At 27.9% G+C, this 27,162-nt stretch overlaps 1 protein-coding gene across 1 annotated transcript in view; it reads left to right on the forward strand.

Annotated features, from left to right (window-relative positions):
- LOC128989538 (runt-related transcription factor 3-like) overlaps positions 1 to 27,162 on the forward strand; it is a 69,458-nt gene that overhangs the window by 25,023 nt on the left and 17,273 nt on the right. The window contains exon 2 of the mRNA XM_054411436.1: positions 21,928 to 22,041. Coding sequence (XP_054267411.1) covers positions 21,928 to 22,041 — 114 coding nt within the window. The remainder of the gene's footprint in view (positions 1 to 21,927; positions 22,042 to 27,162) is intronic.

Genomic DNA, 27,162 nt, shown 5'->3' on the forward strand with positions numbered 1-27,162 from the left:
CTTTAAACTGTTCAATATTCAGTGCATGATCTATGATGAATTTTGCTGATATATTTTGATATTGTAACACTATTTCCCAATCCAAATCATTTTTATATTTATCAATAAAATCTTCATCTAAATTTTGATACTTACAAGCCAAATTAATATAAGCATTAAGTTGATAATTAATAAACTCATCAATAAATTGTATACTTAATGTTTGATATTGTGCAATTTTTTCCCAATTTAGTTTATTTTGAAACAATCTGATCATATCTTCATTCAATTCATATTTTTCTGAAATAATATTCCAATCTTCATTGGTCAACATAAATTGGTTTCTGATAATAAAAAGATCAAATGAGTTATAGTTTGCCATTTATTAGGAAGAAATTTTTGCAAAACAACTTTTCTTTGAATTACATATACAACATTTTGCTTTAATCATATTTTTATTTTTTAATTTTATTGCTTGAATGTCTTTAGAATTGGTTTTTTGTTTACATTTAAGACAGTAAATTAACTCCATTTATATAGTAAAAATTATTCATCTTCTTGGTTTTCTGTATTAAGTTTATCTTCTAATGTAAAACTTGCTATTTGTGCTAATCCAGTAGTTACTAATCTTATCACTTCAGCAAGTTTACCTTCAAGTTGTTTTTCTAAATCTTCAACATATGTTTTTAGATTAAATAATGAATTAACCAATTCATTTAAATCCTGTTTAGTTTTTGAATGATCATTACCAATCTTAATAATAGAATTTAAAACTTCATTTAACTCAGATTTTATAACAACATCATAATCATTAATACTTGGTTTTACATTAACAATTCTTCTAGAATTAATACTTAAATAATTTTTAGATAAACTAATAGCATTAACCAAATTATTAGTTTTCTTAATATGGTTTTTTAAATCCTTATTAATATCATTAAAAATGGAATTTAATTTTGAATTAATATAATCATTTTTTACTTCAATTAAATCTTTTTTCTGTCTACCAAATAGATCAAATATATTTAATGAATCCATATTTATTAAGAATTAATTTATTGATTATGTTATCAAATCTTGTATTTTTATTCAACTCATTTAATACAAAAACACACAAATGACCACATATAGGTGGATCATCATAATTTTGAATTTGTGAATCATTAAAAAATATATTGTCTTTTCCTAAATATTTAACAATTTCCTTAAAAGGTTTATTAACAATTTTTCCATAAGAATCAAAGTAATATTTAATTTTATCTTTTTTATAATAACATATCCAATGAGTTCCATTACCAGAAAAAGAATCTAAATTGACTATACCACATTCAAATTTATTAACAGTTTTTGGAAGCATATCTCTCATAAAAACACCTCTAAAATTCTTAATATTTTGACATAATTTTTCTAAATCAGCTAAAGTCAATGGGTTGAAATTTTTTTCTTAACATATTTTAATGTTTTTTCATCTAATCCAGATCCTTTTACATTAGCTAATTCTTGATCTAACCAATTAATAAAGTCTCTAAATTTAGGAATAACATTGTCTTTTACTACTTTAGCTCCTCTTCTAACTTTTGGTGTTAAACTATTTATGCCAGGAATATAATCAGCAACATTTAATATTTCATTTAATAAACCACCATCTTTTATTTGTTTAAGTTGATTGTAAGAAAATTCAAGTCTTAATCCAGTATTTAATTTTTTATGTTTTTCTAATTTATTCAATTGTCTTTTAGTTAATAATAATATATCATTACCATTTTTAAATTGATCTATTTCAAATTGTATAGTCAAATTTTTATTTTTCTTAAAAGCAGATTTAATTTTAGATTTTTGATAATCAGTTAAATTTATCTTAACTTTCTCCATTTATATAGGTTAAAATTTTAATCCTATTTCTAATCCCATTCCAAATTTTCTTTTTAACCACATAGCACCTGATGTTGGTAAAGCAACTAATTAATCTTTCACCTATATCATGATCACTAGATGTTGCTATATCCCATGCTTTATCTTGTAATATTTTATCAGCAATATCATTTCTAGATTCTGTATCTTTATGATCTCTATAAAATATATCATGTTCTTTAGCAGCTTTATCTAAATCATTTATTCCAGGATCACCTCTTTTTAATCTTTTTTGTAGCTTAGTTCCAGGTCCTAGATATTGAAAACCAGGTACATGCAATTCAAATGGTAAATTATTTATAAAATCATTTAATAATCCTGAACCTATAATTGGTGATGTTATAGTTGGTAATATTCTTTTTAAATATTTTATACCATCAGGTTTTTCAATTAATTCATCTAATTTGTTTGAAATAAAATCTTTAATAGCCTTTTTTTCATTGATAAAGTTATTATTTCCAGCTTTTTCTTGAGCATATATATAATTGATTATACTTTCTAATTTGTTTAAATCATCAATATATCTGTATTCAATTTTATTTTCTGAATATTTTCTAATACCAGATCCTTCAATATTTCCTTTAGAATCCCAAATAAATTTAATCAAATTCATATATTTATTACCTTTACTTGATTTTGGTTTTCTAGTACTTGGATCATTATTTTTATAAATTGAATCTGTTTCCCATAAAATTTTTGAGTAATTATTTAAATCATCTTGACTATATAAATTATCATCTGGTTTGTCTTTATATGTCAATAATCTCCATAAACCTTGAGTGCCAGTATATGTTTTACCATTAACAAGTAAATCATCATTATCAATTACTGTTATTTTATCACCAATCATAAATGATTTTTTATGTTTATTCCAATACAAACCAAATTTATCATCTTTTGCTCTAGGTAAATATTTTTGTGCAATTGGACCAATGATTTTATTTAATATTTGAGGTGAAACAATATTTGGATCTATAAATGTTGATTCTTCTTCAATAATTTGTTCTCTTATTGGTCTAAATGGAGTACTTGAAGGTAACATAAATTCTTCTTCAGATTGTGGTATTGATATGTTTGCAAATTGATTAACAATAGGTACTAAATCCATTAAATTTTTATTTTCATTTAAAACTTCACCAATTTTATTTTCTACTTTACCAATTGCAGATGTTATTGGTTCATATGCTTTTTGTTTAATTTGTTCATAATTTTCATCAATTTTAATTTGATTTTTAAATTCTTTTATTAATTTTTTTTCAATTTCATCTAACTTCTTAGCCTTGTCGACAGTTATGATATCCATTTATTAAAAGAAAAAATATGTTAACATAAACATAAATGATGTTAACACAAACATAAACCATGTTAACATAAACATAAACTATGTCGATTAAGCACAATCAACACTACACTAATGATTAATATAAATAAAACAAAAATAATAAGTAAATCTAAAAATAAACACAAACACATCATTTTTTATTTTCTGTAAATTTAATAAAAAAATAAACACTAAAGATAAGGCAAATATTATTATAACAAATATTTTATCAACAATTAAATCAAGCATACACCACATTTATTTAGAAGAAAATTTTATATTAGAAAACTTATTCATATATTTTCCTTCATTTGTTTTTAATATCAAATTCATAGTTAAAAATCCATAATTTTCTTTCCAACAATCATTACAAATATCCTTAAATTCATTAAATGACATATCAGAACCTACAAAATGATCAAAAATTTGTTTTACATAATGATTATTTTGCTTAAAAATACATAACATATTTAAATTATTCCTTATTAATTTAATGTCAACTTTTGAATAACATTGTGAAAGATAAATACATGATATGTTTTTATGTCTACCCATTACAAAATACTCTTTTATTTTATCTTGATTTTCTAAAATACAATCATCAAAAACAATTAATGAATTTGGTTTACAATCATTTAATGAAATTATATCTTCACATGAACCAAAGAAATTTGCAACTTTTTTGTTAATGTTCATTTCAATATTTTTAAATCTATGTTGTAATTTTATATATGCAGGCTGCTCTAGTGATTTACTAAAAACATATAAATTTGTGTATGGTATCAATCTTTTATAGATGAAATTTAATAGTAATGTTGTTTTACCAGAACCACTTGATCCTATTATTAACAATCTAATTGGTTGATTATTCTTGATTTTTTCATCATATGTATCAAATTTTATCTTATTTTTTTCCTTTAAAAAATTTTCCATTTAAATAAGATGAAATTATTTAAAATTACAGGCAATTCTTCAAAGATTGAACTAAGATTAGAACATCCAATTCATTTGGATGGAAATTATAGTATTGGTCTTTGTGGATTTTATTCAGATAATTTTGTATTAAATGTACCAAATGATTATAAAAATGTATATGGTTTTACTATTAAGAATGGTGAAAAAGAAATAAATCAATATTTTAATTTAAACAAAGGATATCACACATTAGAAACTATAAAAGAAAACTTTAAAAATAGCTTAAAAGAATTTAAAAAGAAAGCAGATAATTTTGATGAAAATGAGTTTTTATTAGAAAATGAGGGTTCTCTTATTGTGATAAAATCACCTGTTAAAATTATAGTAACAGCTATTATAACTGATTTATTAGGTTTAAAGGATGAAATGATTGAACCAGACACTTTAATTAAAGGAATTAAGTTACCTAAATTAAGATCTTTTGATGTTTTAGAAATCCATTGTAATTTGGTTGAACCTAGCTTTGAAAATCATAATGATCACTCGCATTTACATAAAGAATCAGAAATTCTATATACTTTTTATCCAAATGTTAAATATGGTTCAAAAATAAGTGAAAAACCAAATCAAATAGACTATGTTCCTTTAAAAAATATTAATAAAATTCAAAATATTGTAATATCTATTCAAGATAATGAAGGAAATTTGATAAATAATAAAAATGTTAAGAATATTGTGTATTTAAGATTAAAACAAAATTTCTAACTTAAATTTTTTTCTATATAAATAATGACAACTATTGATTTATTTAATAATAATTTTATATTTAAAAATAAAAATATATTAATTCATGAATCAGGTTTATATTCACTAATTTTAAAATCTTAAATTAATTACATTTTGATCATTTTCCTTAAAACTTTCTTTAACATATTGTATTACTTTATATAAGAATGGTTTTATATTAAAATTAAAGGCATTGTGATAAACATAATATCCTTTATATTTAAAAAGATAAATTAAATATTTATTTGATAATTTAGTTTTAAACAAAAACAATTTTTGATCATATTCACTGTCTATTAATTCTTTTGGTATGATTATTATTTCCATTTATTTATGTTTAAATTATATTTTTATGTCCCCAAGGTAATGTATCAATTCTATTTTCACATACAAATCTTTTATCATCCTTATTACTCAAAGCTAATTTGTTTATTCTAATAGTATACAATTCATGTTTATAACTTCTAATACATGTCATTGTTCTATATTGTTCTATATCATCAAACAAGCATTTCTTAAAATCACTCATATTAATTGTCTTATTTACAACACTTTTCTTGATACCTTTACATTTTACAGGATTTTTATTGTTAAATTCATAACTATATAATTTTAATCTTAATCCACAATATTCTTCTAGTATTTCACCATTTAGCTCATCTTTAAATTTACCAATTACTTTTTTATTTTTTTCAGTGTAACACTCATGATCTTTTTTATAATCACTTGTATCAAACTCATTTATATTTTCTTTAATAATTTTATAAGGATCTTTCTTTAATTCCACAAAATAACTATCAGTGTCCATATATAATAATTTTGCATTTGGATCATATTTCTTTAGCTTATCATAGTAAAATTCATACATCAATAGCTTTGATAATTCTAAAACTGAAAATCCCACATATATTGGTTTATCAAATTTAACTTTTTCTTTAATCAAATGTGAAGCAATACAATTTTTATCAAATATACTAAACGTTTTAAAGTTTGGTTTTTTAGCTTGTTTTAATGAATATTCTTCATCACCTAATTTTATATTACATCTATTCCTTACATTTTCCATTGTTTTACCAAATACAGAATTATTCATTAACTTAAAAAAGTCTTTTTCAAAGTCTGATTTTGATTGAGCTCTTAATTTTATGTTCAGTTTTATATATTTTTCCATATAGTTATCTTGATCAAATGCTATTACTCGATTTACTCTTTTTAATTCTAGACCTTGTTTTAGGTAATATTTTAAGTTTCTTGAATGAACCACATAGTCTTTTTTATCAAATAATGTAGTACAAAGCTTATTATTATAATGCTCAGGAGCTAATGGTAAATCCTTGTGATTATCATGTAATTCCTTTGGATATTCTAAATCAACATCTAATATACAGCCATAATCAGCATTTTCATCTAATTCTAATATAGTTTCTTTCCATTCATTAGTTGTATATACATTTGGATTCATCCATTTAATATCTTTATATGGTAGTTTTTGACTTAAGGCCCATCCATATAAATTGTTTGCATCTACATATAACATGTAATTTTCAGGTTTATTAGGATCATAATTTTTGGTATATTTGTTATTTGCTTTACAATACGTAACACATTGAGAAATTCCACCTCTTATACCTTTTTCAATCATCAAATACATATCATAATCGCTTATCAATTCTAATTCTATTTTTGTTAATTTTAACATAGAGTCCCATGCTAATGATGGTGATGTTAAATAATGTGCAGGATCTAATTGATAGTTCTTTAAACAAACCGATCTAAAATTTTCAAATATATCAGCTAATAACATCACATCTTGAATATTGTACAAATCAGAATAATTTCCTAATGTTTTAACTTTTAATTTATTCCAAACTTTTAGATAGTATTTATAATCATCATCACTAATATTTTCATCAGTTAAAGAACTATAAAACTGTGCTTTATCTAATATTTTATCATAATTTAATTTTTCAATATCATCTATAAACTCATAAGGAAATATACCTTTAGAAGATAATATTTCAAATGTTTCATCATCTTTTTCAATTATATCAATGTTTTTTATAAATTTAGTCAAGTGTTTAAATTCTTTCAGATTTTTAGCTAACTTATCAATTGATGAGGCCATAAATCTAAACGTATCTACAAATGAGAATTTTACAAATTTTCTAGGTTTATCATCTTCAAATTCATAACCATATCCTGAATTAACTGAATAATTTATATATTTTTCATCAGTATTTGCTATTAAATCAATTTTACCATATTTTTTAGCTAATTCTTTAATAAACAAATGTGTATCATAGTTTGAACTATTATGACAAAACACAGGTATATTTTGTGGAAATTTTAGATTTAAATTACAACTTGAATGTGCTGCACCTCTAAATTTTCCTGTTAAATGACAGTGATCTCTTACCTTTCGTCTTGTGTCATTATCAAAACCAATAGTTTCACAAATATGACAAACACTTGCTTTATGATATTCAATTTCTTCATTTTTAGTTAAACTCATAGGCTTTTTGTTTTTCGAATTATATTTTTTAGCTATATACTTTGAAATCTCATCTAAGTATTCAAATAATTTATTTGGTACATTTTTCAACTCTTCATCTGTTTTTGCTCTATAACAAATTGGTTTATATATTTTATTAGTCACTCTAGAAACTAAATAAATTGTGAATCCATAAGGTATATGTTTCTGAATTTTATTTGTATATGAGTTATTTGGATTATTTTCACAAGTATTAATCTTTTTCAGAATGCTTTCAAAATCCATATAAATTACAAAAGGATGTTCAAGTTTTTTATAATAATTTTCAAATTTAACAGTTTCACCAGAAAATGGCATAATTGGTCGACAAGGTTCAAGAGATTTACAAATTATTAAATGATTATTCAAATCACTATTTTTATAAAAATGTGTCAAACATCGTCTACAAATATATAGTTTATGACCATCTTTTGAAACTTGGTTAGAAACTAATTTACTTAAATCAGTTATTAATATGTAATGTGAGTTGTCACCATCTTTATAATACAACAAATCAATGTCTAATTTTGCATCATAATTTTCAGATATTTGTAATGGAACAATCTTTTCATCTTCATCAATTCTATAAACATTAATTGACATGGATGGATAGTTATATTTAGGATCAAATGATCTTTTTTCAAACAATTTTATGTCTTTTAATGTTATTGGATAATCAAAACCTTTAAAAATTTCATCATTTATATAACTCTGATACTGTTTAACCCTATCTGGATGATCTAATTTTCTATTTTTATATTTATCAATCGCACATCTAATTGCATAAATGAAGCAATATTCATCTTTATTTTTAAAATTTATACAACTCTTCTTGTTTTTGATTTTATTTGGTAGTTCAATATATGAACCAGCATTTAATGAATTAACTTTATACAATTTGAGATTTAATTCTAAACATCTACTTAATGACCAACCACTACCATTTGATGGTTGATTCAAATTTTCTCTTAATATTAATTTTTTAAACTGATCATTTATAAATTCATTAATATTTAAGATATCTGAACTCCTAAGAGCAAAATACATTGTACTGGTTTGATTTTCACCACTAACCAATTTTCTTTGATATTCACATGTTAAAGCTAATTGTCCTTTTATATTTTTAAATTTTTGTTTTTCAATTAATTTTTGAATTTCACTTCTTTGTGATTCTAAATAATCAGATATATCCAAACCATCATTTGAATTTGTTAGAATATATTCTTGAAAATAACCTTTTAATGAAGAAGCTTCTTGAATATTTATTATATTTTCTTTTGGAATCGGTTTATTTTTAAGATGATCAGTCAATAATTCAGTCAATTCCTTTCTAGTTTTATTTAAAATTTTAATATTATTTTTAACAGCTAAATCTTGAATAAATTTCAATGATCTATATTTTAAATTATTAGGATTTTGTTTAATTTTATTTAGTCTTTTAATCAGTTCATTTCTTACTAAATTTGTATAGTTTCTAACAGATAGTTTGTTAGCAATTTCCTTTAATTTTTCTTCTTTAAATAAAGAATAGTTTGTTGGATCATATGACTTTTTTATTTCTTTTAATTTATCTAGATTTTTGTTTTTATAATCATTAATATAATTTTGTTTACACCATATTTTTAAATTATTAGCTTCATTTTCATATTTTATTTTATTTTCTAAATGTTTCTTTGAGTTGTAATGTCTTGCATAGTTTTTAGAATATATATTTTTAATACAATAAGGACATAATATATTTTCATTTCGTCTTTCCATTTAGATGAGAAAAAATTCCTTTATTTAATAAAAATTATTTTTACTTAGAAAATATGTTTTTATAAAATATAAGTAATATACCCAAATTAATGATTAATTTATTTTTTCTAGAGTATTTTTTTTTTATAAAATTAGTAATCAACTAGTCAATTTATATTTTCTAGAGTATTTGTTTTCAATAAAACTTTTATAAACTAGTTTATTAATTCATCTTATTTGTTATATTTTCTTTATGAATTTTAGTTTCTAAATGTTTTGAATAGTTATTGACCCATTTAATACTTCTTCCACATTCACACATTTGTGGTTTTAAAAACATATGTCTAATACATTCAATACAAATTGCCAACTTTTTATCTTTACTATAGTAATTTTTATAAAAATTTGATATGTCTTTAATTTCTTTACAATTCAAACACTCTTTTTGATTTATTTCAATTACTTTAATATTATCAAATAATTCCTTTTTATAACTTGTATAACATTCTTTACAATAATAATATAAACCATCTTTTGCTGATTTCATTTTTGAAAATTCAGATACATCTTTATATAAATTACACCTTATACATTTTTTCTCCATTTATATAGTATAAAATTTTACAAATTAGTTTTCTTCAATTCATAATCATAAAAACTACCAATTATATCTTCATCATTCAAGTCTTTAATACTATATGTAACAGGATTTGTATTATTAATTCTAGAAACAGCAAATATTTCTCTTGACCAATTGTTTTTATATTTATTTGAAAAAGTTGATTTTTTGTTTCCTATTCTAACTCTATCATTTATTTTAAATTTAGATTTTGTAATTATTTTTGGTGGTATATATTTATAAACTGTATCCAATAAATCATTTTCATTTTCTTTATTTACATCAATTGGTTTCATTTTAATTGTTGAATGATATGAATTATTATATTCTTTAACTATTTTTTGAAGAATATCAATCCATCTAAAATTTTTATTAATTTCAAATAGAACTTTCATTTTTTCATTTTGAGTCCTGTTATATCTTTCAATAATACTTGATTTTTCTTCATTTTCTGTATGATACAATTTAATATTATACTTTTTTAAAACTCCATTAAATTCTTTATTTATAAATTCTAGTCCTTTATCTGTATGTAATAAGTTTGGTGATTTATGACCAATTTTTATTGCATCTTTTATAATTTGTTCAAATGCTATAGATACGCATTTTGCATCTTTTTTCTTTAAAGGTTTTGACCAAACATATTTAGAAAATGTATCAATAACATTCAACATATATTTATAACCATCATTTTCTTTTTCATAACTTTTCATAATGATCAAATCAGCTGCCCATAAATCATCAATACCTAATGTAACTATCTTTCTTTTTGGAAATTTTTTTCTTATTGGAGCATGAATTTCTTTAGCTTCAATTATTTGATCTTTTTTATTTAACTCCTTTTTTATTATTGGTTTAATTTCTTTTTTAATTATTTTACTTTTATTTGTTTTACATATTGAACACTTGGTAGCAATTCTAAACAAACCATTCTTCATTTCAACAATTTCTGGATTAATATTTTTAGTTTTCTTCTTACATTTATGACACTGAATAAGTTCTTCCATTTAGATATAAAAATTTTATATATAAATGTATGTATGTTATAGATGTCATAATTTTAATAACTTTACAATTATTGAAAATTGTATAGGATGTAATATATGTAAAAGAATTATTTCTGAAAAAAAGATTAATAGACGAAAGAATAAGAACAAACATCTTATAAATATTTTAAGAGAATTTAATCATTTTCAACCATATCGTACACAACAATTAATCAATGAAATCTATACATTATGTATTTTAGACAATAGTTTTGAAATAACACCTAAAAATATAAAATTATTCTTAAAACAAAGAAATTATACAAACTGGATATTTTACTATCAATTCTTAAACAAAATATTCAATATTGATTTTGAATTAAATTTTGAAGATAAAAGAAATATTACAGTAATTTTTAATGCATATTTCAGTTTTACAAAAAGAAATATATCATTTAAAAAACTATTACCAATGATTTTTAAACTTTTAGAATTGAATTTTTATATAAAACCAGAATTTGATGATATTTTTTTAAAATTCTTAAAACATCTATCAACTTTAAATGATCCATGCATAATAAATTAACATAATGGTTTTTCTGATAACATAAGTGATACATCAGATATTATTTAAAAAAATAGAATTTTAAATATCACACAACAGTTCTAACAAACTGTTGTGTGATATTTAAAATTCTTTTCATATATTTCAATTATTAACTGTTTAAAATTTCTATAATTATTTTTTGTAATAAATGGATCTATTAGAAGAGATTAATAATATTGGAGAATGTAAATTCAAAGAATATAAACCAATAAAAAGTTTAGAATTGAATACAAAATATAAAATAGAAAAATTTGAAAAAGTTAAAGATAAATATGGACCAACAGTTATTGTTGAATTAGAAAAATGTAAAGTTCATTTGCCTCATAGATTTATTAATATATTTGATGAAAAAACAATTAAAGAATTAAATAAAAAAGATTTAAACTTAATTATTACTGAAATTAAAACATTCAAAGATAAAGAAACTGTTTTAGTTAAATTTGTATAAAAACTACTCATTAAATTTTAAAATTTTACTTGTTTTTAAAAACATTTTGTTTTGTACTCAATTTTATGGAAAATATAGACATATTCATGAAAATTTCATCAAAATTATATACTTTTTCTAGAAAAATATGAAAATGTTAGAAATTGGCCTAAAAGAGGCAAAAATTTAACATATTAGTATTGAAAAACAACAAATTTCATTAAATTATTAAAGTCTTCCTTTTTTGGTCTAGGATTGGTACATTACTATCTACTTATATATATATATAAATATATAAATATATAAATATATAAATATATAAATATATAAATATATAAATATATAAATATATAAATATATAAATATATAAATATATAAATATATAAATATATAAATATATAAATATATATATATATGAATTTGAACGGATGGTGTTTTTGGCCTCTAGGGACCTCAAAATGAAAACAAAAATCGGTCCCGCGTCCAGGTCTTACCATGAGTACTACGGTAATAGCTTATTCCCTATATGGGAAATTCGCTAAAACTAGGCAATATAGGTCTACACAGTTCATTCAAACTTTTATGTATTATCCAAAAGTCTACTTTTATGTTTCTATGTTTTTGTCAGCCTTATGTATTAGTTTTCGGGTTTATAAAAAAGAGATTTTCGCGTAAAAACAAGTTCTATAACGCGTTACGCGCAGACTTAAACAAATAGATTTAACTGACAACGGTAGCTAAGTTAAACTTTTTTAATTTAATGAAACAATTCCATAATTTAAGTAGTTGTCTGAGCCATTAACGGGTAAAACGTCATAAAGGTTACTTAAAGTTCGGTCCACGAGAGTCTGCAGTTGAGGGAGGAGCCTATTTACCACGTGACTTCGAAGGAGCCAATGAGGACCGTGCGGTGTTGCCAAAACTTATAATACCAGCTGATTTGAAAATATTTGTTTGAAGTATGGACAAAATTACAAAAAAAAAATATTAGAATATATTTGCAATGTGATAGTCAAAAACATGTTCGTAATTTATTACCATTAGACTAGTTTCGTTTATGTTGTAGGATATAAGAAAGTGGTTGGTTTATACTTCCATATTTTACTTAATCCTGATATTTAGAATTGTAATTTTAAATTTAACTAAGCGGTAATGTACTTTTTGGATACATTACAACAACGTTTAGAATTGTGTCACTGTTTACGAAATTCTGTAGAGTATTTTCATAGTAAGTTTTATTTTATGCTTAAGTCACTTGAAAAATCTCTGATTAAGAAATATAAACCATACCATTAAATCAGAGAATCGTGATAAGAGGGATGTTTGCGTATCACAATTAACCTTGAAATGACAATGAGTCTTCCACATGTGTCCAGACACGGTAAACATCACAACATCATCACCGTGATCATCATCAGGGGATCAACATCAACAATGTATCACAGACACTTCACCCCCTCCCACTCCCCCCTCCACCAACAGCGTCAACAATACTAACGGGGTATATGTCCTCGTTTCATGTTAATCTTTTGCTGTACTCAAATAAATGTAAGTTTTCCACGCCAAGTTTATTTAAATGTGCTTTATTCATTTTTTATTAAACATATGTATACATGATTCCTAACAGGATTAGTGCCTTTTATGTTTTAGTCAAATTAATTAATTATCGCTTGAACTAAACTACCCTAAATAAATATAAATAACCCTAAATAATATTTTGTATTGAGTATTTATTCTGTCGTTTTAATTAGTATGATATGATGTATCTTGCAATGTTAGTCTGTAACTATTATTCTGCTTGTTCATGCATGTATTATTTTGTAATGAGTCGGATCATTCAATGCAATCTGAAATCTTTTCTAGTCTTTTGTATGTATATTGTGCCATGTGTAATTGCAATTCTTGTATTCCCTTTTGTAAACCATCTTGTTTTGATATGTATTGTTTAATGGCATTTGCCGTATGAATAAATAAATAAATACCCTAACCTTTTCGAAATCTTACAATAATATTTTATAAGCAATTGTTCAATTTTATCACACTTATTAATATGGTACTTAAATTCTAGGGATTATGCAGTAGGGTAGTGTTAGTGTTTGGCTTATAAACCATTGGCTTGTCTATGTAACCTATCCTTAAACGGTTTACGATACCTTAATTCCCGAACATACTACTTGGTACAGTAGGTCTATTGCAACTGGCTGCTATTAGAGTAAAAACTAAAAATGCGTTACACAATGGTCACTAGAAGGTCTGCAGTTCGTCCGTAAAACGAAACCGTTTTTTAATTTATGGAAAAATATTGGTAGTACCGGTATTGACACATATTTTAAAGTAAATTTTAACCTTAGAAGTAATTCGGTTTTTTTATTCTAACTTCGTACAGTGCCAATTTTAAATGCATAATTATATATTGGAGGTCGTCCAGTGGTCGAAAACTCTACCAAAACTATGTAATGTACATACTTCTCTATTTTCACCCCACGCTAGGAATAAAACATGTGATTGGAATTTCTTCCATTTGTTTTGATTTTCTGTTTATATTTCGTTGTAATTTCGTTACCCAAAAGGTCCATGTTATATTTTTTTAACTTTAAATTCATTTGTTTTTATTATTTTGAGCATATTTTAATTTATAAAGATTTTCTGCAAATCTACAGGAAAATGTCTTTCTAACATTAGGTATGCGTGGATTTTTCCTGCGATGACACAATCTAAAGGTTTCAAAGAAACATGATTGCCTATTAATATATATATATATATATCTCTTTGTTCAAGGGGTGTGTGATTGTGTATGTAAAAAATCGCTTCAAATCATAACAGTTTACCCGATTCTAAACACTATAAGCGTCGGTTTAACTTGTGGACGCGGTGCAGGAGTCGTTTAACAAAAGTAAAATGTCAGAGCCTCGATTACCTCCCCTCTGTGTACTTAACCTGTTTGCTCGCGTAAAAACCGAGCATTACACTCGCCAGCTTCCGCAGTGTCAGTGTGGGTCATGAGTTACACGCAACGAACAGGGTGAATGGCGATTAACAAATCTGCCACATTAAATAACGGTTAACATTTTTGTAATTGAAATGGATTCGAGGTGTTTAAAGGTAATGATGGAGTGCTCGGTTAACGTAGATGAATAATTTGCAAATGCCAAATACTTTCTTTTATAAAATAATAAAGCAAAAGATGTTGCTAATTTTACCTAGTATCATTTTCAAAGTAGCCGTTTCAGTTCAGTTCTTAGAATGGAAAAGTTTAACATAATAGCATAGTTTTACTCATAGCATCAAGGCGTTGACTATAAAGTCAATGATCATGGGTAAGGGACCAATGAGGTTCAAGGATTTAGAGGGAAGAATTAAAACGGTTATATTCTAACTTAAACTAATGAGCTGTTCAGGCCAATTTAATTGTTGATTGGTGCATGTAGTGTTTGGTAGAATAATTCGTTGCACCTCTGTCAGTGGCAATGAAGAGTTATTAATGTAAAGAAGATATGAGTAGTGATTTAATGATTTTTAGTGGTGAAACCAGCATGGTTTTACTCATAACATCACGGGTAACGGACCAATGAGGTTCAAGGATTAAAATTGTAAATTTCCACCAATCAGCTGTTCAGGCCAATTCAATTGTTGAATGGTGCAATTAGTGTTTGGTTTAATGTTTCGTTGCATCACTGTCAGTGGCAATGAGAGGTTATAAAAGAAAGCATAACCTCTCTTAGAAGTTATGAGTAGTGATTTTTAGTAACTAAAACTGCCGTAGGCAAAGTAGTGTGCGCAACTCGCATAAATAGTGTCAACGACACTCGGAGAAAATTTAAGGTACGATTCTTCGTAGCGTAAACTACTATTACCTACGAGACTTGGAGGACCCCTATTGCGTATGAGCTGTTAAAATAAACACAGCTCATGTATTTGGGGAACTTTAGAAAACAAACATGAAACGAGAAATTGATTAAAGGGATGCCATTTGCTATAATTTTATTGTTCAAAATATGGCGTCATGGTGTTGATTATCATGACCCTATTTTGAGAATTTAGTATATCTTTTTTATTGAATGCATACATAAAGTAATTAAATTCATAAAAGTAGGAAAATGACATGCAGATGTTTAACTCTTTGTTGCTATGGAAACAGGATTAAATTAACATGTAAGTGTACGCATAACACGTGCAGCTCAAATTGAACGACATCGACATTAAGATCAACACAATTTTTGTTTGTGTGTAGAAAGCACTAAGAATAAAACGCAAATTTCAGGTACCAGTATCAAATGCGAAAATGATTTTACAATATATTTGTAGTAAGATTTTGTAAAATTATAGAGGCTCAAGAGATTATATTCGACGAACAATAACAAATGTTTTAAGAAATCGCTCAAATGTCACCCACGAAATTTCATTTGTGGGAATTTGTGGATGTTGCCGGTTAGTAACTGCAGTCTGGGATTGACCGAGCAGGGGGAGGGCTATGGGGGTTTTATGGGGAAGGGGAGAGATAAAATGGTGATAACGAGTGGGCTTGTTCGGCCAGGTGACACAGTGTCAGCCACCTTTGTCCCTGGGCACATATTACACTGAGCTTGTCTAATAACAGCTGATAAGAGCGACAACAGGTGTTCATCGAGGTGAAAACCTTTAATCACATGTCTATCAGGTGTTTGTTTTATTGTGAAAATTGTCTCTCAGAGGGAATTAGTTGTTTCCATGTTTTCTGTCATTTGTTTTTAGAGTGAATGTGTGCTTTAATGTTTTAAATTTTAACCTTAAACATAACGTTTCCAATCTAGACTAAAATTATATCAAAAAGTAACTGTCTTGTAAATATTTTACTTACTTAAATCAATTAAATAATATGAACATTTTACCTTTATAAATAAAATTACCTTTATAAATAAAATTACTTTTATAAATAAAAAAAGTGAGGTGATGACAATACAGAATTTATATACTTGGAAGATTGTTTTGTTTGTTTTGAGTGTTGGGTGGACGGTTCATATTTAAGATGGCAATCTCAGGTAATATGGAAAAGTACAATAATAATGATGATTAAGGAATACGATAAAATGGGAGGAGGGTTAGGACAAAATTTTCTTAGACACGATTGTGATTATTTAATTTAAAACTTCACGAGCTTGGATTTTAGGAAAAGGATCAAACCAAAAACTCATCAAAAACAAAACTAAGACTATGCTTACAAAATTGTGCTCTGACCACTTTTAATTTTTCCATTTCAATTAATATAGGAGTTTACCAACTAGCTAATACAATAATGAGTCTAATACTTTTTAATATTTTTTACTGAAATGGCGACATTAAGAATGTATTTTAAGCCAAGTATGAATGAAGATGAGTGTAGGATGGGAGCGTGATGCGTGATCTTGTAGTCTTGAAGGCCGACATGTTCCTTAGACAGAACTGTTATTTGATAGGCCATACTGCCTATAGCAACCAAGGGACCTACAGTTTAGCCCAGGCGCATATTGAGCTGTGCGGCACGGTCCGGGCAGTGCAGCACAGCACAGGGCAGAATTGGGCAAAAAGTCTGTGTTGCACAGTTGACATCGCATATTGGGAAGCAGTGTCGTACAGTTCTCGTATAGGAGTGACACAGTTCTTGTGTGAACATGTTGTTAAATTTAGCATTTCTGTTCTAAGTCAGATTCAGGTGCTGATCTAGATTTATTGTTACTTCTTCACCAGAGAACAAGAAAGAAAGGGCGAAAAATTTTACAATATTTAGTAATTTTCGTATTTTCTGCCAGATTTCATTCTTGTAATTACTCTTTATATACTTACTATGACTGGTAACGTAAAAACTGGATAAAAACGCACAATTTCTATTAATTATCCTCTAGATCCGTCACAAAACACTAGTCAATCCGGCGCAGGTGAGCAATGCGGCACAGACACTTGTGACTCGACCACAAGTGCGCGCAGTCCACGTGCGGGACTGCACTGCCATGCCACAGACAATAACAATAGCACTTATACTTTGTCTGTGGCCCTGCCCTGCGCTGCTCCATTATATGCGCGTTTCCTAGCAAACATGTGGTTTACAAAACACTGCCCTGCGCTGCACTACGCTGCGCTGCTCCGACTGCGTCTCAATATGCGCCGGGCCATAAGTGCCCGGCGCATATTGGGTTCCACTATAGTGGAACCCGAACCACACTTTTGGCTTGTAATTTACGAATCAGTCTAATTATCAGGATAGTACTGTGGATAGTCGTAGCGCTCTCTAGCGACGTTAATCCACCCCAGGTATCGCATCCACAGTGCATGCCTATAAATATCCACAATTCGTGACCACAGCTGGATAGGACAACGCCACGTCCCAGTATTATTATTTTTCCGTTTGACCAACTGAAAAACAAGGTTGTGTTACCGGTGAAAAATTGGCAAACAAAAATTGATAAACCGTGTCACCAATACACCGACAGTGGGCCGTGTGAAAAGCGGTGTCATTCGTGATGTCCTACTAGTGTGGAGAGGGGGTACAGGGGGTGGTAACCATGGTGACGTGTAGCGTAGCGTCGCCACACTGCACCGACCACACTCTCACACAAAACACTAAACACTTTTATTGAGCCGAATGGCTTTTAATGGAAAAACGTCCATTGATTAACTCTTTTAATAACTCCGACTGCACAGATCAACGCAGCTCGCACTTTATTTGAGGTTTTCGCTGACGTTTTGTACAGTTATTAAATATTTTTAATGTAGTGGTAATGGACATTGTCATGTTTTTTGTGTAGAGGCTAAGTGGAAAAGTTTGTTATACACTTGATGTAAAATAGTGTTTTCTTCTTGTAAATTTAAATGAAAATAAAAATACTAACATTAAAAAGTTATTAAAGATTAAAATATGAATACAGAATTTATAATAATTATAATAACTTTAAAATTGGTTTACTATTAGTTTGCTAAATATATACTACAATCATGATCTAAAATATCTTACCTCATACCTAAAATTGAAACTTTGAATATTTGAATATAATTTAATATTGAAATATTCAGTTAATACTTTGCGCTCAATCTAGTATTAATGTGGCTTTGAATATTATTTATTTGTTCTGTTCGTTGTGGAGGCCGAATATTTACACCGATTTGTTTTAAGAATAGGACGTGTTGAAGATTTTACTTTAGTAAAAATAGCCAGAAATTTATCTTTTGAAAGCAAAACACCATGTAGCCTACACTTGACATAAGAAACTGAATAGCTCCTACTCAAACACTATCTTTTAAAAGTTGGTATTGGATTTTTTAAATATATTTATTAAAATTAAAAAGGCATTCGAAAATAAGTGCAGTTTGTTGGGTGCGGTAAGTTATAAATATCGAGTATTAAAACCAGAACAATCCACCTAGTGTTGAATGAGACAAATAGTTATAGTTAAGAAATGATCATACTCTGTGATAAACATAATCACTAATACTGTACCTGTTACAATTGTTAAGTACCGAGAAGTTATTTTAAAACTACAGTAATAACAGTCATCATTTTCGATAAGTTTAAAAGACCCGACTAAATGCTTATGTAACTAATTGAAATACTCACGCTATTTAATAGCGCTTTGAAATAATAAACGCTTCTTGTAAAAATATTTTAGATTTTTTTGGACCCGGCCTTATTTTTTTAGTGTTTTTTAAGTTTTTTTCACAAATGTTTCCCGACTTAAAGCTGTTACCAGTAAACATTTCTTGCATGTATTTATTTGATCTGAATTTAGATAGGTTTACTTTACCACTGTGACAACATGATGTGTATATTCTTCATGGGTTTTTTTACTTCCAAAATAAGTTGCTTAGCATAACTGGCAAAGATGATTCATCTCCCAAAGTGATTGTGTACCTGGATTCCTTACTGTGAGTCCAGGCCTCTCCTACTCTTCTCATACGTATACGATTTCCTATTAATTGTCTCATCCTCCTGTTTTCAATATTTCTCCTTTAAACTCAAGAAATTGCCTGTTCTTCAGGACAAAACTGGTTGACTGTTTAGATTTGTCTGTAACCTCCTAAATATTACAAACATCAATATTTACTCCCAAAAAGCTGGTGAGTTTCTTTTTATATACAGCTGTTTTTCTTTTTAAATTTATTTTCAATGTAATTCTTATGGGGGAAATGCGACCTTTGAGAGCGTCTCGTGCCCTTTACGATTTTACCCTTGACCGGTAAATGGACGGCCACAAAATGGACACAACCTGCCTTTTAGGGTAAGAGTTTTTAAATTCTAAAACCTTTATGCAAAACTACAAACTGAGACGAATTATTTGACACCTCAAACTTTACAATCGGTCCAGAAATAATGCAGGAGTTTTGTTCACAAAAACAAAGAGATAATTAGACATTATCAGAATGCTTAATATTAAATAATGTTTAAAAGTAGTAAACTCTCAATCAACCTTTGTCGAAACCTCACTATAAATAAATAATGAAAAAATTAACTAGACTTAAAGTTACTTTAGCTATGTTCTCAATGTTTAATTTAAAACCATCTACTGAAATATTTACATCATGTTTACTCCTTATGTAAATCATATAGTAGATATTTAATACGCGGTTCGATTATGATCCGAACGGAACCAACCTCCAAAACATACACAGTAACCAAACAATTCCATTCATATATGTTTACATGTTGATCGGTAAAGATCCCAGAAAATTATATCCTAACCATCATTTCCATATATTTTTAATTAGAGCCAGTCAACAGGTGAACACATGTTTATGGTAGCCTACTAAGTAAAGTAAATTATTATAAGTATAGAGTGAAGTAAGTCCGTTACAAGTATAATTAATTGATAAAGAAGTACTCGGGTATGAAAGAAATTTGAACATCAGAGTCGGAATAAATCAAATTTTCAAAGAGGAAATGATGAAAGAATTCCAACAAGCATTTTTTAAACAAATACATTGCACCCCAATCGTTTATTGTGGCTGCATCGGGGATGAAAATGCGGGCCATTGGTTCGTGTCACCCGCGTTGTTTTTAAAAACAGATAGAAAAATAAAGAGTTCTTTGACACAAAGTAAGAAAAAATGTTTTAACAACCTAATTATAAAAAAAATCTAAAATGAATGCTGCCTGATAATTATATATTTTTTTAGAAATATTTAATTGTGCGTAATAGATTTTTTTGTGATATTTTCTTTGAACAATTGTATTTAAATTTTAATTTTTGTTCGGCCTTAAAAATATATTTTAGATACTAAACCAAAATTAAATTATTCTAAAGGTAGTCAACATTTTCTAACGTAATTTATAAATAATGTAGGAATAATCTCAGTAGTAGTGGTTAAATTGATGTCTAAAGGAATATAATGGAATGTTTAAATGTTGCAGAAAGCGATTTATTGGAACTCTTTAAAACATGTGAAATAAAAGCATTTCATCATACATTTAGGGGTACAATGGTAAATATATATTTTAAATTAAAAACATTCATTTTGATCTTTTCAATTTTTACAACAACAAAATTGTTGTCATAAAAAGACGTCATTACTTATAGTATTTTAGTAGCTTTTCCTGCCACAGATCTAAAATCTTATATTTATACTAGCATTGAAAATAGTCAATGCATTGTAGAATGATGAATTTAACCAAGCATGATAAGATCTACAATAATTAATTACAACATCTGAGAAATTTTGTTAAACTTGCCACTTTTTCGGGTTGCGAGTTTTAAAAAATATAGTAAATATACTTAAGTTTAAGTTTATTTTAAAATAGGTTCTTTGTCGATACTCCGGGTTACCTCAAGTCTAGTAAAAAACACATCACTTTATTTTTATTCGTGGAGTAGGACTATGAGTACATGTTCTTACCGTCAGGGTGAATATTGATATCAGCCCAGCTTTCAATAAGTCATTGCTCAGAAAATAGCAGCATTAAAACAACGGTTTCATAAGTAACATAAGAAACAAGTCAAAATAAGGTAGTATTTCGGCTACTTTTCTAGCGATAGTGACTACATTTTGTTAAATGCTATGATATCAATCTTGTGGGTTTAACAGGGAAGTTTTTGCATAGCGTCTTTGGAAAAGTGAAGATAGTCACTGAATTTTCTAATTTTTTTAACTTTAGTTTTGTGTTACAGGGAAGAGCTTCACGTTGACTATCACGATATCCTGCAACCCTCCTCAAGTGACGACCTACAACAAGGCCATCAAGGTCACCGTGGACGGACCCCGGGAACCTAGGTCCAAGACCAGTGAGTTTACAATAATTATGGAAATAGTCTAGAATATTTAACTGACTTTTGCTTCGTTAGAATTATTCAATACTTATCAGTCCTTTGCCTAAAATCCCCATTGGATGAAAAGTTAAATAATTAATCATTGTTAATGTTCCAAATACTAAGGGGCTAATAGAAATTTAAAAAACACTACAATTTAAGTATTTAGTAGTAAAACTCCACGAATTGTGTTCGTTCCTATTTGTTGTTGCTTAGGCCGATACAAGATTCATAAATTGGTTGAGAAATTGTTTCCTTTGTCTATTGACACAATAGCTATACCTAAATATACAATTTGTTTAAAAAGTTGACGCATCTCTACAAGAAGGACTGACTACTGAATTTTGAGAATCCCTAGTGTAGTAGTTAGAGTGCAAGATTTATGACTTGAAGTCACATGTTCAAATCCCCCTCAATGGCCAATTACTTTCATAAATGTGACGTTTACACGACTTAGTATCCCGGAGCCCATTTCAACAATACGTCCATCTATAAATAACCTAAAAAGCATATACACTACTTCAAAGTGAGGATACAATTCTCTGTATTGGAAAAAGTTCAAACAACGAACCAACGAGAAAAAGGGGAAAAGTATTTAGGAAACCGTGGTTTGTGGATGACGAAAAGCCGCGAATTATCAATATGGCGTCGCGGTCGGTAAATAACCCGGGTTTGCGGGTCCTTCCGGATATTAGAGGTCGGCCAAAGAAGCTGATGATTCCCGCGAAAACCCAATTGCAACACAATCAACACACAAATATTCCGCTTCTGAAATTGCTGTTTGGGGAGTCAGCGTGCAGCGTGTCATTTAAAATAGAATTGCATCGTTGATTCCTCATCGTCCAGCTGTTGTTGCAGTGTAATCTGGCGCCAGATATTGTGCAGAGAGTACACACGGTATGGGTATACTCGTATTATGTTGAATATTTTTGCATAAGTATATTTATGTTAGAAATTAATACTCTTAGAAGAGTGCATAAAAACCTTATTTGCTTACTGTTGTTTGTTGTTGCTTGTTGTTGTAGTTGTTTAATACTATATGTCTTCGCCGTCAAGACTTACAACGTTTGATAGCATTTACTCAACATCCGTTTGTAGTGTATATTTCAATTGTAATTCGGTATCATTATAGCATTTTATAAGCAGATCTTTCATCCAATTGTTAAGTCTGACCCATATTTTATTGGGTGTTTCGTATTAACCTTTAAGTTCGCTGATGTACACTAAATTAATGGTTTCAATATTTGAAGAAAGAGTTTACCTTAGGGATGACAAGTGATTTATGTTTTTGGTTGTAATAGGCCAACCATTGCATAAGCAGTTTTGTTTACATACATTAGAATATGTTATTTCAATTAAATAGTGCCAAAATCTGGTTAAGACAAGAAATAAGTTTATGCAATAGGCATAAGCATACCTTGTAGTTGTCTCCAGTTTATCCATAAGGATGGTACATTTTAAAGGGAATATGCTCAGTCTATGTTATAGTTTTTATATGGCTACTACTTATAAATATTAACATGATCTATTAGCTAAACTAATACTTCTAGCTTTATGAGTTAACACCTCCTTTTGTGGAAGCAAGTGATATTAAAATTCAGTAAATGTAGTCGAACGTATTGCCAGATCAATGAAAATATTATAGTAAAAGGTTAAATAACTTCTTTATCAGCATCGTACATGTTATTAAATTACCTGAAAGGACAAAAATACGTCAAATAGCACTATTAATAATAATATATTTACACTTATACTGTTTACTCACAAGACGGTAAATACATATAAAAGATTGTGAGTGGTGATCGATTTCGATTGGAGTGGTCCAATCAAAGTGTCCAATCGAAATCGATAACCATTAACATCTTTTATATGTATTTACCGTCTTGTGATTAAACAGTATAAGTGTAAATATATTATTACAAGTGTTATTTGACGTATTTATTGTGCTTTAAAGTAAAAAGTTAACAAAACTATAAATTATTTTAATTTGAATCCTTTATTTACCATACAGAATAGCCTAGCTGTTATAATAGCTGGGGATTTATTACAACGCAGGAGGGCGGACAGCGGCACATTCTTGTACAGAAGAATGTTTGTAAATCTTGCAGCTTGTTTCCAAACATGCCCCAAGGGCTACAGCGCCGCGCCGCCACTCACGCACACATACAAACATACAAACACGCTTGCATGCGTATAACGTGTACACACGTACACACACGTACATACACGACACGCAGGGAGACCCTTGTAATTCACAGATTCAAGGGATGCCCGCTATTAAACATTTCAAGATACGCCAATGACAGTAGAAGGGTAGATGCTCCATTCCAGAGAAACTAATTTCCTACAGTATATACGTCTTGGGTGAATTACTCAAATTGCAGTTGGAATGACAATTGTGTACAATAGTGGTTTTGGGATCAATCATGGTACATTTTGACTGAAAATTATCTTTTTGGGTTGCTTATAGATAACAATAGTTGATAAAATATGTCTTCAATGTATATAATGTATATATGTAAATATGTTCTTCATGTACATGAGTGTCACAACGATAAAAATCATACTTTTATTCACTAGAGTTTCTGCAGGTGACATGGTTTTTTTCAATAGTTGGGAAGATGTTATCCACTGAACACTATACCAAACAAATACAGTAAACACACCACCCAGCTTAACAGCTAGGTGGCGGAATATTATTCTGGCGTTTTTAGTTTTTTTTTTAAGCTACTGTTAACAAACTCAAAGTGAATGACGCTCTACACTACAAGTTTGACGTCTGTATACAGCACTTTCTATGTATGAAATACCATAATGTTATGTCTTAAACAATTTTACACTATTTAAACTAACAATATCCGAATGCTCTTCTGCTAAGATGCTGTAATCAGTGTTTTATGCATATCTCTTAGAACAATGGATAGAAGTCGTTCTCAATCAATTTTCCTTGTTTATTTATTCAGCATATTTGAACCTTGCTAATTATATTTCAGGATATATACTCTTTCAGGCTCTAACATAGGAATTACGTTTGTATAAAAAATTTCATATCTGAAATCGAAGATTCAGTCTATGTTTTCATTCCAAGTTAAATTCCATTGAGTTGGTATCGTGGAGGTAGAAGGTATATTAATAGGCAAGCATGTTTCTTTAAAACCTTTTTTCTCAGCTCGTGTGCATCGTCCCAGTCAGCATAAAAATTGTTGAAAAGCCAAAAAAATTGTTGTACAACAATTTTAAAAGAGTTTGCAACAATTTCAAAATAAGTTTGGATATAAAACAATTTTAATATAAGTTTTAAACAATTTCAAAATTGTTTTAATATAGATGGTTAGTAACTATATTAAAATTGTTTTGATATGAGTGTGCAACAATTTTAAAATTGTTTTAAAACAATTTTAATACTATTTCGAAAACACATATCAAAATTGTTTTGATATAAGTTTGCAACAGTTTTAAAATTGTTTAGAAACAATTTTAATACTATTTCGAAAACACATATCAAAATTGTTTTGATATAAGTTTGCAACAGTTTTAAAATTGTTTAGAAACAATTTTAATACTATTTCGAAAACACATATCAAAATTGTTTTGATATAAGTTTGCAACAGTTTTAAAATAGTTTTGAAACAATTTTAATAATGTTTCGAAAACACGTATCACAATTGTATTGATATAAGTTTACAACAGTCTTAAAATAGTTTTAAACCAATTTAAATGCAACTTCTAAAAATCATTAAAATAATAATTAATGTTATAAAACCAAAATGTTCTGGATATTATATTTATGAAAGCGGCTTTCCTTTCAGTAATATAAGTTACAAAAATTACAATGGCCATCCATAATCTTGAAATGGTCTGTTTTGTAAAAAGATTTATAATGATTTTCGTGTTTTTTCGCCCAAATTTTAAATCTTTCGCACATTTTTTCTATTTTTCCTTATGGGACACTTATACTTGTAGGATAATAGTCAGTGTGTTGTGCTGTGTGTATGTGGCAATGAATACACAAACTAGTTTGTGTATTCATTGTATGTGGCCAATGCGTCAGCAACGACAGCTCCCCGCGATTTTGATTAAAATACAGTACGATAGTGGTAAAATCAAGTGAAAGAGTCATGGAGGAGGGGCAGACTGCCAAACTCAAGTTAGACCTAGACCATCAATTGCGCGGCCTGTATAAGTTTAATGCAGGGGTGCCCACAAGGGGGGGCTGTGACGCAGACTGCGTCATTGAAATTCTTGGGGGGGGCTCAAAAAATTCAAATTGGGGGGGGGCTAAAGCTAATTGCAACAGTGTTCAACATGACGACGATCAAAAATATATTACGAAGTCGCCAGATAGAAAGTAGATTAATTAATGACAATAGTTATATTATTGAATTTAATTAGTTAAAATAGGATTTTAGGATGGTTTAGGATTCGTATAGAAAGTTATTATTCAAGATTAGCAAGACGTGAGATCTAAGAGGGAGCGCACGGAATAGCTTAACTGCTGTGATAGATAAAAGATAACGCGTGGTACAGACACGTCCAGCTACACCGGGACTTAGCACAGAACACTTTGTTGACATAAAGCTCGTTAAAATACAATCAAGTAGCATAGGCTACAATACTTTACACTATTGTGTAGATACTCGATTACCTGAGTTAATAGGGAGGGGGAGTAATGGAAAATACGGTTAATCCAATATAGTATAAAAGATGACAAACCCATTAAAATGCTGTAAACAACCATTAACGATACGATTTGCATTCTTATAAACGAAATTCCATATTGCATAATCATTATTATTGTGCAATAACAATTTTATTGTAAATTTCAAATCATTTATCTTGGTTCAGTTGTACAAACGGCAACGTTTAAAAGTATAGCTAACTCAAACTCAACTAATAACTAGCCAAACACTTCATTGCTATAAATAACGTAAATATTAAAGGGACCTGTTATAAGGTACATCTCATGATAGACAGAGTTAGGCTACCGATAGGTGCTGTATCACAGCATAGGAATTTATAGATAAGTAATAAAAAAAGTGTAAAATTATATTTAGAGATAATTTAAACACTCTTAAAAAAAATGTAATGAGAACAATC

Source organism: Macrosteles quadrilineatus, unplaced genomic scaffold, assembly GCF_028750875.1.
Source record: "Macrosteles quadrilineatus isolate MER2022 unplaced genomic scaffold, UCM_ALF_1.0 Scaffold_3__2_contigs__length_128488019, whole genome shotgun sequence".
NCBI lineage: Eukaryota > Metazoa > Arthropoda > Insecta > Hemiptera > Cicadellidae > Macrosteles > Macrosteles quadrilineatus.